The 13,175-nt window shown below is 47.4% G+C and overlaps 2 protein-coding genes across 3 annotated transcripts in view; both read left to right on the forward strand.

Moving 5' to 3' along the window:
- LOC138950262 (uncharacterized) overlaps positions 1 to 13,175 on the forward strand; it is a 323,654-nt gene that overhangs the window by 39,608 nt on the left and 270,871 nt on the right. The window lies entirely within an intron of this gene.
- The window catches only part of LOC138951285 (uncharacterized), a 103,275-nt gene continuing 91,573 nt past the window's right edge, over positions 1,474 to 13,175 (forward strand). The window contains exon 1 of the mRNA XM_070322915.1: positions 1,474 to 1,621. Coding sequence (XP_070179016.1) covers positions 1,489 to 1,621 — 133 coding nt within the window. The 5' untranslated portion in view covers positions 1,474 to 1,488. The remainder of the gene's footprint in view (positions 1,622 to 13,175) is intronic.

Here is a 13,175-nt window from a genome sequence, read left to right on the forward strand (position 1 = left end):
GACTAAACACACGACCATAAAGACACAGGCAATCACAGAACCAACAACCATGTAAACACGTGACTAAACACACGACCATAACAACACAGGCAATCACAGAACCAACAGCCATGTAAACACGTGACTAAACACACGACCATAACACACAGACAGTCACAGAACCAACAGCCATGTAAACACGTGACTAAACACACGACCATCAAAACACAGGCAATCACAGAACCAACAACCATGTAAACACGTGACTAAACACACGACCATAACAACACAGGCAATCACAGAACCAACAACCATGTAAACACGTGACTAAACACACGACCATAACAACACAGGCAATCACAGAACCAACAACCATGCAAACACTGATGAAAGAAACACCATGAAAACCAAAAGTAGGCTTCAGATTGATTCATCAGATAACAAAAAGTTACATGATTACAAGACGATGCATGGGTTCTGTTCAGAAAAGATATATGTATGGTTCACTTTCAATCGTTCTGCCTTTCTGTGTAAGTCCTATTTTGCCGAAAAATCGGGCATGGCCCGCAGTTACCCTCAGAAAAATGCGCTACTGCAAAAGAAACTCTAACCTGGGACTGCTAAAAGTCTGTTGTTTTCCTTGTTAGTTCAATCCACAGGGTCTGGTGTACCATTTAGACACTTAAGCCAGTTTGGTTGCCAAGACTCCGGAGGACAGTTTAGTGTTTACAACAGGTAATTGGGTACAAGGCTGGGACCCGTCCACAGCCGTTGTGAAAAGTATTACTTCGACTCCAAGACTGGTGCACCACTTTGACACTTCAGCCGGTCTGGATGCCAAGACTCCCCCGAACCGAAAAGGAATTAGGGGGGGGGGGGAGGTGCGTAACGTCCTCACAGGGAATTCCCTATTGGGGACATGTGGTGTAATGCTAGGTTCCCCGAACCGCGATACTAGGGGGGTCCTTAACGTCCTCACAGGAAATGTTCCTTTTAGGGACATGAGTTGAAGATACGCTACAATCCCCCGAACCTCAAAGTCTTACGGCTTATATAGCTGCAGGCTAAACGCCAACAGGAACTACGTCACTGAGGGAACCTATTTCTTTCTGGACACCCCCTTCCGAAAATGACTCAGTTTGGTCAAATGGTGGGATAGGGAGGGTCAAGGGGTGGACGAGGGTGTGGAGACTACGTCACTAAGGGGAGATCCCCTGCGAGGCAGACAAGCAGAAGAGGGGGAGGGAATGGAGGTCAGGGATGGGAACAGGAGGGCAGTACTGACCGCCCCAACAATGGCAAGCAGCGGGAAAATCGCCAGTGCAGCTAATGCGAAAAGATATAACCTCTATTATGCTAAGCAAACCTGACCTACATTACCTCTCGGTGATGATTGGTTTTCAAGTGTTGATGTTTTAGTTTCAGATTACATGTTTTATTTCGCTTCACGTGATTTGTTTGATTTTTCGTCAGATCACAGTACCCAACAGCTACGTGTTTGAGATCAGCATGGCGGGAGATGTACTGCCTCTCGTCCTGGCGTCACGTGATCACGCCGACATGTTGGACTGGATAGATACTCTCATCGGCGACATTTGGTTTATCAACGGTCCCGCTCGACATGTCAACTGTCCGTCACAGGGTAAGCTCTGACAGGGTCGCCACGATAATCAACTGTCCGTCACAGGGTAAGCTCTGACAGGGTCGCCACGATAATCAACAGTCCGTCACAGGGTAAGCTCTGACAGGGTCACCACGATAATCAACAGTCCGTCACAGGGTAAGCTCTGACAGGGTCGCCACGATAATCAACAGTCCGTCACAGGGTAAGCTCTGACAGGGTCACCACGACAATCAACTGTCCGTCACAGGGTAAGCTCTGACAGGGTCGCAACGATAATCAACAGTCTGTCACAGGGTAAGCTCTGACAGGGTCGCCACGATAATCAACAGTCCGTCACAGGGTAAGCTCTGACAGGGTCACCACAACAATCAACTGTCCGTTACAGGGTAAGCTCTGACAGGGTCACCACGACAATCAACAGTCCGTCATAGGGTAAGCTCTGACAGGGTCACCACGACAATCAACAGTCCGTCACAGGGTAAGCTCTGATAGGGTCGCCACGATAATCAACAGTCCGTCACAGGGTAAGCTCTGACAGGGTCACCACGATAATCAACAGTCCGTCACAGGGTAAGCTCTGACAGGGTCACCACGATACTCAACAGTCCGTCACAGGGTAAGCTCTGACAGGGTCACCACGATAATCAACAGTCCGTCACAGGGTAAGCTCTGACAGGGTCGTCACGATAATCAACAGTCCGTCACAGGGTAAGCTCTGACAGGGTCGCCACGACAATCAACAGTCCGTCACAGGGTAAGCTCTGACAGGGTCACCACGATAATCAACTGTCCGTCACAGGGTAAGCTCTGACAGGGTCGCCACGATAATTAACAAGCCCGGCAAATGGGCTGAGGCGACTGGTCCCTGCACTGTATTCATTAGCATTGCATCATGTGACTGATCTGACCAATCAGAACTGATTTGATCTGACCCTCTATACCGTATGGTAGTGAGGCCGATACCCTCTTTGTATTATCACTCTAAAAATTAGGAAGACAAAAAAGTTCTGAATTCAAAGTACATGTATGAAGCTATGTTTCCAAATAGCGACACGACAACAAGGATGGCGGCAGGCGAATCTTAGTGTTGGTGATTCCATTACAAGCGGCGCGGCAGGCGTATTTGTTTCTTTCTGGCTTGACTTCTGATAATGAATCGATCACAATCTCACACAACCATGCTGTCTTCAAGGTCAACTATATTTGAAGCTACTTAATATGTTGGTACCAAAATTGAAAAAGATGAAACATTAAATGCAAAACCCGCTTTTGTTTCAACAACATGCTCAAAAAGCGGAACGAACCCGGTGCCTTTGACAACCTTTTAAGGAATTCTTGCTGGAAGATTTGCAGCTCAGTGAATACAAGTATCTGACGAAAAAACAGTCAAAATAGATTATACACCTGGTTGTAGGGGGTCTTCCTCCAAAGGTTGTCAAAATAGACAATACACCTGGTTGTAAGGATCTCCCTCCAAAGGTTGTCAAAATAGATAATACACCTGGTTGTAGGGATTTCCCTCCAAAGGTTGTCAAAATAGATAATACACCTGGTTGTAGGGATCTCCCTCCAAAGGTTGTCAAAATAGATAATACACCTGGTTGTAGGGATTTCCCTCCAAAGGTTGTCAAAATAGATAATACACCTGGTTGTAGGGATCTCCCTCCAAAGGTTGTCAAAATAGATAATACACCTGGTTGTAGGGATCTCCCTCCAAGGGTTGTCAAAATAGATTATCGCATTTTTACTGATCACATGACAAAACATGCTGTTGTCATTGGTCAACTAGGAACTGTATATCAATTGACATCGCGCAGGAAGTTCCAAGCGAATTTGATATCGCGCAGGAAGTAGTTTATCAATTTTAATTTTGAAGAATAAAATCTCACCTGAATGAAACAAATGTCTCCCTTTTTTTTAAATCACAAATTTATAAAAGAAAAGTAATTGAATCAGAAAGATTAAGCTGTGCAATGAATAAAATGAAACTGTTCCCACACAGCTTTAACAGAGAAGTAGTAGAAAAGAATGTTACAATCTTACCGATTGAGGTAGTTGGAACAACCATAAACAAAGCTGACCTTGAAAGTACCAGTAGTGGCAGTACTTAGAAAACTGTGAGATCTCTTGCAGTGTTTCAGCGCACATCACTCACAAAAAGGCAGGAAATGAGCAGCCGATTTAAACAGTTCGCACCTGCATGAACCATTGTCCACCTTTCTTAGTCGTAGCCATTCAACTACATAAACCGAACAACTTTCAGCTGCTTTCACAGTCACAGCGCCGTCGGAGGACGCCATTTTGGATTTGTCGTAAGCGAGACAGCTTTGACAACATTATTATGCAATCCGCCGATACCGACAAATACCTGGAAGCTTTCTTGGGCACAGAAAATGAAACAGAGGACTTCGCTGATACTGCCTGGCGCACTTCAGTATCTGCCATCGTTCAGAATTGCCAAATCGAACAGTCAAACAGAGTACCACTGAGGAAGTAACTGGGACCACGGATCGCTATTCCTTCGAACTGGCAACTCCACTGAACTTGTTAGCCTTTGTTGGTGATCTGTTTTGACCGTATATTTTTGTTATTTTTTCATTATAAATGCCTTATTTTGTCTGAGAAAAAGAACCAGTTACTGAAAAAAAAAGTAAGATCAGCAAAGTTACGAAATCAGGAAAAGACAACCCAACATTTCCAACATTAAATACAAGGCAGTAGCCTCCCTTGCGTTTGTCTGACTTCTTAGGTAGGTTTATGATTCTACTGTTCCGAAATCGAATGCGATAAAATCGTTATCGTTAGATTTGACTGTGATATCAACATTTATCAGTCTGAATGTCTCGAAAGGCTGAATCATATCAGATCTCGGCTTACGCCTCGATCTGATATGATTTCAGCTTTCTCGACATTCAGACTGATAAATGTTGATATCACAGTCAAATCTAACGATAACTAATATTATACACCTGGTTGTAGGGATCTCCCTCCAAAGGTTGTCAAAATAGATTATACACCTGGTTGTAGGGATCTTCCTCCAAAGGTTGTCAAAATAGATAATACACCTGGCTGTAGGGGTCTTCCTCCAAAGGTTGTCAAAATAGATAATACACCTGGCTGTAGGGGTCTTCCTCCAAAGGTTGTCAAAATAGATGATACACCTGGTTGTAGGGGTCTTCCTCCAAAGGTTGTCAAAATAGATTATACACCTGGTTGTAGGGGTCTTCCTCCAAAGGTTGTCAAAATAGATTATACACCTGGCTGTAGGGGTCGTCCTCCAAAGGTTGTCAAACCAGATGATACACCTGGTTGTAGGGGTCGTCCTCCAAAGGTTGTCACAATAGATGATACACCTGGTTGTAGGGGTCTTCCTCCAAAGGTTGTCACAATAGATGATACACCTGGTTGTAGGGGTCGTCCTCCAAAGGTTGTCACAATAGATGATACACCTGGTTGTAGGGGTCTTTCTCCAAAGGTTGTCAAAACAGATGATACACCTGGCTGTAGGGGTCGTCCTCCAAAGGTTGTCACAATAGATGATACACCTGGTTGTAGGGGTCTTTCTCCAAAGGTTGTCAAAATAGATGATACACCTGGTTGTAGGGGTCTTCCTCCAAAGGTTGTCAAAATAGATTATACACCTGGCTGTAGGGGTCGTCCTCCAAAGGTTGTCAAAACAGATGATACACCTGGCTGTAGGGGTCGTCCTCCAAAGGTTGTCACAATAGATGATACACCTGGTTGTAGGGGTCTTCCTCCAAAGGTTGTCACAATAGATGATACACCTGGTTGTAGGGGTCGTCCTCCAAAGGTTGTCACAATAGATGATACACCTGGTTGTAGGGGTCTTCCTCCAAAGGTTGTCACAATAGATTATACACCTTGTTGTAGGGGTCTTCCTCCAAAGGTTGTCACAATAGATTATACACCTTGTTGTAGGGGTCTTCCTCCAAAGGTTGTCAAAATAGATGATACACCTGGTTGTAGGGGTCGTCCTCCAAAGGTTGTCACAATAGATGATACACCTGGTTGTAGGGGTCGTCCTCCAAAGGTTGTCACAATAGATGATACACCTGGTTGTAGGGGTCTTCCTCCAAAGGTTGTCACAATAGATGATACACCTTGTTGTAGGGGTCGTCCTCCAAAGGTTGTCACAATAGATGATACACCTGGTTGTAGGGGTCGTCCTCCAAAGGTTGTCACAATAGATGATACACCTGGTTGTAGGGATCTTCCTCCAAAGGTTGTCAAAATAGATAATACACCTGGCTGTAGGGGTCTTCCTCCAAAGGTTGTCAAAATAGATAATACACCTGGCTGTAGGGGTCTTCCTCCAAAGGTTGTCAAAATAGATTATACACCTGGTTGTAGGGGTCTTCCTCCAAAGGTTGTCAAAATAGATTATACACCTGGTTGTAGGGGTCTTCCTCCAAAGGTTGTCAAAATAGATTATACACCTGGTTGTAGGGGTCGTCCTCCAAAGGTTGTCAAAATAGATTATACACCTGGTTGTAGGGGTCGTCCTCCAAAGGTTGTCACAATAGATGATACACCTGGTTGTAGGGGTCTTCCTCCAAAGGTTGTCACAATAGATGATACACCTGGTTGTAGGGGTCGTCCTCCAAAGGTTGTCACAATAGATGATACACCTGGTTGTAGGGGTCTTCCTCCAAAGGTTGTCAAAATAGATTATACACCTTGTTGTAGAGGTCGTCCTCCAAAGGTTGTCACAATAGATGATACACCTGGTTGTAGGGGTCTTTCTCCAAAGGTTGTCAAAACAGATGATACACCTGGTTGTAGGGGTCTTTCTCCAAAGGTTGTCAAAATAGATTATACACCTGGTTGTAGGGGTCGTCCTCCAAAGGTTGTCAAAATAGATTATACACCTGGCTGTAGGGGTCGTCCTCCAAAGGTTGTCACAATAGATGATACACCTGGTTGTAGGGGTCTTCCTCCAAAGGTTGTCACAATAGATGATACACCTGGTTGTAGGGGTCGTCCTCCAAAGGTTGTCACAATAGATGATACACCTGGTTGTAGGGGTCTTCCTCCAAAGGTTGTCAAACCAGATGATACACCTTGTTGTAGGGGTCTTCCTCCAAAGGTTGTCAAAATAGATTATACACCTTGTTGTAGGGGTCGTCCTCCAAAGGTTGTCAAAATAGATGATACACCTGGTTGTAGGGGTCGTCCTCCAAAGGTTGTCACAATAGATGATACACCTGGTTGTAGGGGTCGTCCTCCAAAGGTTGTCACAATAGATGATACACCTGGTTGTAGGGGTCGTCCTCCAAAGGTTGTCACAATAGATGATACACCGCCTGCCAAACGGTTGTGTGACGTGTCTAGTGTGTTGGCGAAGTGTCTTGTGCTTGTCACTTCTCGCTTTCAGCCCTCACCGCTGGCTAGCACCGTCTGTCCTTTTTAGGACAATGCGAAAAGAGAGCAGAATGCGTCAGTCTCTCCTGCCAGTACAATAACCTCTCCACAACAAGCCCTATGTAGTGCCTCCATCGCGGCGACAGGCGTAAACTGGGTACCGCAAGGCCCCAGGCTAGACTACAAGGACTCGGAGGAGGTTGGCCCCTAGACGTGCGGCATGCGGGCCCACCGGTGTGTGGAAACGCCCAGGTGCCCACGAACCAACCTCCAGCTATGGGTCAAATAGCCGGGCAGGATAGGCTCGTCAACCCTGGCAGGCAGCTATCCTAAGAGAAGACCACTCTGAATTCAAAACGAGGGTAGAGGAGGCTCATCATCCATGGAAGGAAACTCGTCTAGGAGAAGGAAAACTCCGAAATGAAACCCACGCAGTCCCTTGAAGACGGAATGGCACTGGCCTTTTTTAGGCGGGGAGCAGACCGGGTGCCTACGCTATCCTCGACAAATGGTTGTGTCATCAACGAATCAACGTGATGGTGTCGTCTTCATGGATCGCAGCCAGGTGAAGACGGTGCCGGGCCCTCAGCCTCAAAGGGGCCCACCCAATGCGACTGGCGACTCCCACCCATCTGACGTGGCCGGGGATGGGCGGAGTAGAGCTACCGGCTACCAGATCAAAGTCATGCACTGGAATGCTGAGGGGGTGAGGAACAAGAAAATTGACCTTCAGAATTTTCTGAAGCAACAAAATATTGATGTTTGCTGCATGCAGGAAACACATCTGAACAGCAGTCACCGTTTCTCCATTCGAGGGTATGAAACTTTTCGACATGACAGAGCATCAGGACACAAAGGTGGTGTTATCATTCTCGTCAAAAACTCGATGGCCGCAGCGGAGATTTATCGATCCCAGGATGGTGCCACAGAGTGCCTAGGAGTCTGTCTCCTTGCCGGGAAGAAGCCCCTTGCCATCTTCAACGTCTATTCCCCACCAGCCAAGCAGCTTGATCCTCACAACATACCGATTCTCCCCGATCGTTGTCTCATCACGGGCGACTTCAACAGTCACTCCCCGAGTTGGGGCTATCGACAGATCGACAGTAAGGGTGAGGAGGTAGAAGACTGGATGCTCACCAACCAACTGACTCTTCTCAACCAACCAGATGACCCGTGCACTTACTACTCCAGAGCTTGGCGAACCACTAGTAGCCCTGATCTTGCCATCGCCACGGACGATGTTGCCCAGATCACCACACGGGAAGTGAGTTCGCAGTTGGGGGGAAGTGACCACAAGCCTGTCATTCTCAACATGAACGAAGAGAGAAACACCACCACCCAAAAGCAAACACCAAGATGGAACTACAAGAAGGCCAAATGGGGGATGTTCCAACAACTACTGGACAAAAACTGCAGGAAACTGGACTTCAAAGACCAGAACCTGAACCAACATGCTGAACTCTTCTGTCAAGCTGTCTTGAAGGCAGCGAAAAACTCAATTCCGAGAGGCTCCAGAAAGAATTACAAACCAGGATGGAACTCCCACCTACAACAACTCCATGACATGCTCAGCTCCGCCAGAGAAGCCATGGAACTCAACCCTACTGATGAAAACGTCACAGCCCACAACAGAGCCAGAGCAGAATTCACCAGAGAGAAGCTCCAGCAGCTTCGCAACAGTTGGCACGAGAAAACCCAGTCTCTCAACATGGAAAAGGACACAACAAAACTGTGGCAGCTCGCACACACTCTCAACGATGATGTCCAGGAAAGAAAACAAACAGTCCTAGAACTCGATGGAGAGCTTCAAACAGGGAAAAAAGCAGCCAACACTCTTGCCAACATGTACCAGGAAACCAGTACAGTCAAGTTGCCAAGAGACAGAACAAAAGCAGTCCGAGAAGCCATCCGACAACCCTCAGAGAAGGGCGCCAACAGCAGCTGCATGTACGATCCCATCCGTCTGGACGAGCTGGAAGCCGCCATCAAGGCGCTGAAATGCAAGAAGGCCCCAGGCCCTGATGGAATCAGCAATGACATGCTTAAACACATGGGAACCATCGCCAAGAAAACCCTTTTGCTGCTCTTCAACGAGTCCTGGAAATCAACAACAGTACCAGCCATGTGGAAGAAAGCCCACATAGTCCCTATCCACAAGAAGGGAAAGAACAAGAAAGACCCCAAGAGCTACAGACCCATCAGCTTGATCAGCTGCCTCGGTAAGCTGATGGAGAGAATCCTCAACAGAAGACTGATCTGGCACCTCGAGACAAACGGCATGTTGACCCCAACACAAACAGGCTACCGAAAGAATCGAAGCACGGAAGACCAGCTGGCTCTCCTAGCGCAGGAAATCGAGACTGCCTTCCAGGAGAAGAAGAAAGTGGTGAGCGTGTTCTTCGATTTATCGGCTGCTTTTGACAAAGTGTGGCGAGAGGGCTTGCTCCTGAAGATACACCAAGCTGGAATCACAGGGCGGATGTTCGGATGGATCAAGTCGTTCCTCCACGAGAGATCGGCAAAGGTTCTCCTTGATGGACATGAAAGCGTGAGCGTCAAGATGAGAGAGGGCGTGCCGCAGGGCGGAGTTATCTCCCCTACGTTATTCCTTGTCTATATCAACGACATCACCACCTCCATTCCCAGACTGGTTTCCAACACGCTGCACGCAGATGACTAATAGCAGTCTGGCACGCTTCAGAGCACACCACCACAGCAGCCTACAGACTCCAACAGAGCGTCGGCAGTATCAAGAAGTGGACTGACGACTGGGGACTTGAAATCAACCGAGTCAAAACCGTCTCCACTGTCTTCAGCTTGTCGACCTCCAAGGAGAAAGTTCAGCTCAAGCTGGGTGACACTGTCCTGCCCCAAGTAGACACTCCAACTTTCCTGGGTGTGAAGCTTGACCGGCGCCTGTCCTGGAAGCCACACATAGAGGACATGGAATCCAGAGGGATCAAAAGGCTCGCCCTCATGAGAAAGTTGTCAGGCACAACATGGGGTGCAAACTCCAAAATCCTGAAGAAAGTCTATACAGGAACTGTCAGACCCGTGCTTGAATATGCTTCAAGCTCATGGAACACAGCAGCCAAGACCAACAAAGCCAGACTAGACAAGGTACAGAACCTTGGTCTCAGAACTATACTTGGTGCAATGAAGACGACACCCATTACAGAAATGGAAAAGACTGCGTCAGTTCAGCCCCTGGAAGCCAGAAGAGAAGAAAAACTCCTCATCCAAGGAGAAAAGATGAAACGTCTCGAGAGCCACCCACTCCATGACAAGCTCCAAGCACTTACCAAAAACCGCCTCAAGCGCCAAAGCCTGAACCATCAGATAAAGGAGCAGCAGAGAAACAATGCTGACATTCTGACTCCAAGCCCGACCCAGTGTGAGCCTCTGACCAGCACAGATTGGACTCCACAACGCCTAGGAGCGGAAATCAGAACAAGCATTCCAGGCGTCACCTCCAAACAGAACCAAAGTGACGCCGCTCTGAGAGCCCTGGCGCTGGACGAAATCCACCAACGCTATCCAGCCAGCAAGTGGACTCTTGCCTACACTGATGGCTCAGCAGAGGATGCAACGAGGAATGGAGGTAGCGGAGCATACATCTTGCAGCCCAAGAAGCCCCCAACAACACTGTCAGCTCCAAGCGGAGCCCTCAGCTCCAATTTCAAAGCTGAGGTCAACGCGCTCTCCCTTGCAGCAAGCTTCCTCAACTCAGTGGAAGAAACACCAAAGAACACTGTCTTCCTGACCGACTCAGTCTCTGCACTACAAGCCCTCGAATCCAGCAACACAGACCAGAGCTTGGAAGAGCTGAAGCACCAGATCAGCACCCTCGCCAGGAAGTCCACAGTCGTCCTTCAGTGGATACCAGCACACTGCGGAATCTCTGGTAACGAGAAGGCAGACGAGCTCGCCAAGAATGGCAGCAAGATGGAACAGCCAAACCACTGCCAGTCATATCGAGAGGCAAAGACCCTCATAAAACACAGATGGAAAGAGAAATTTACCAACAAAACTTCTGGCTACAAGCCACAACAAGACCCCCTCCATCTCCTAAGCCGTGCTGAGCAGGCTATCATCTTCCGCCTCCGCACTGGACACTGCTGCCTCAAAGCACACCTAAGGAGGATAGGTGTAGCAGAGTCTGCCACATGTGACTGTGGAGAGGGAGATCAGACTCCAGAACATGTTCTCCAAGCATGTCCCCTCCTCGACCAACTGCGGATCCAGACATGGCCTGACCCAACAGATCTGAGGACCAAAATGTGGGGAGCACTGGAGGACCTGGAAAGAACGTCCATGTTCATGGCATCCTCCAGATTCCGAGTCTGACACAACCGTCGTACGAAGAAGAAGAAGATGATACACCTTGTTGTAGGGGTCGTCCTCCAAAGGTTGTCACAATAGATGATACACCTGGTTGTAGGGGTCTTTCTCCAAAGGTTGTCACAATAGATGATACACCTGGTTGTAGGGGTCGTCCTCCAAAGGTTGTCACAATAGATGATACACCTGGTTGTAGGGGTCTTCCTCCAAAGGTTGTCACAATAGATGATACACCTTGTTGTAGGGGTCGTCCTCCAAAGGTTGTCACAATAGATGATACACCTGGTTGTAGGGGTCGTCCTCCAAAGGTTGTCAAAACAGATGATACACCTGGCTGTAGGGGTCGTCCTCCAAAGGTTGTCAAAACAGATGATACACCTGGCTGTAGGGGTCGTCCTCCAAAGGTTGTCACAATAGATGATACACCTGGTTGTAGGGGTCGTCCTCCAAAGGTTGTCAAAGGCACCGGGTTCGTTCTGATTGTGTAGCATGTTGTTGAAATAAAAGCGGGTTTTCCCATTACTACATTTCTCGTCTTTTCAATGTTCTCGCCAACATAAGTAGCTTCAAATATAGTTGACCTTGAATATAGCATGTTTTTGTTTGCTGTGTGAGTGGTTCATTGTCAGAAGTCAAGCCAGAAAGAACAAAACATCCGCCTGCCGCGCCGCTTTAAATGGAAACACAAACACGAACATTCGCCTGCCGCGAGCCGTTTCGTCGCTGCCGACGCCGCCGTCGCATCGCTATTTGGAATCATAGTTTTAGCGTGGCTTATTCTATGGCATACCATTTTCAATGGTTTTAAATCATACACTTCACCATATAAAAGTACTGAAAGTCTATTTTGTTTGTCGGTGATGAACACCATGGCAAGACCCCCCCTCCCCCCCCCCCCCCGCCCTGAGTGGGCCATGCAGACCTTCTCACTTGCAAATCGCATGGTCAAAATTCCAAAGAATCAAATGAACGATGTTTGGAGAGAACTCTGTAATAAATAAGATGTCCAAGCGTTGTGGTGATGTCGGAAAGAACCCTGTGATAAATAAGATGTCCACGCGTTGTGGTGATGTCGGAAAGAACTCTGTGATAAATAAGATGTCCACGCGTTGTGGTGATGTCGGAAATAACTCTGTGATAAATAAGATGTCCACGCGTTGTGGTGATGTCGGAAATAACTCTATAATAAATAAGATGTCCAAGCGTTGTGGTGATGTCGGAAAGAACTCTGTGATAAATAAGATGTCCTATCGTTGTGGTGATGTCGGAAAGAACTCTGTGATAAATAAGATGTCCAAGCGTTGTGGTAATGTCGGAAAGAACTCTGCGATGAATAAGATGTCCTAGCGTTGTGGTGATGTCGGAAAGAACTCTGTGATAAATAAGATGTCCAAGCGTTGTGGTGATGTCGGAAAGAACTCTGTGATAAATAAGATGTCCTTGCGTTGTGGAAGAGTTGCGCCCCGCTGTGGTGACGTCAGGTGACGTCAGGTAATGAGCCAAACAATAACAAGTTAAAACCAGCAGTCGCAACGAATAACTGAATAATTATGATGTGTACATTATGCAGTGTCCGCTCGATATGATGCCTACCTCTTTCGACATCCCGCACATCGGGGCCACGATTCACTGGTGACGGCCTGCAGAGATCGCTGAGAACGTGAATTGCTCAGCCTCCCATGACCTCAAGCAAAATTCACTTGACCTCAGGCACAACTCGTTGTCGGCTATCACTGTCAGTTATTCGCTGCGATTGTTGGTTTTAACTGGTCGACCACGTGTTGTGTTTGTCTCACTAAAGTGGGGTGCACCCCTATTCTACATTTACTTCAAATGTTTTGTCTTGCTT

Source organism: Littorina saxatilis, linkage group LG16, assembly GCF_037325665.1.
Source record: "Littorina saxatilis isolate snail1 linkage group LG16, US_GU_Lsax_2.0, whole genome shotgun sequence".
NCBI lineage: Eukaryota > Metazoa > Mollusca > Gastropoda > Littorinimorpha > Littorinidae > Littorina > Littorina saxatilis.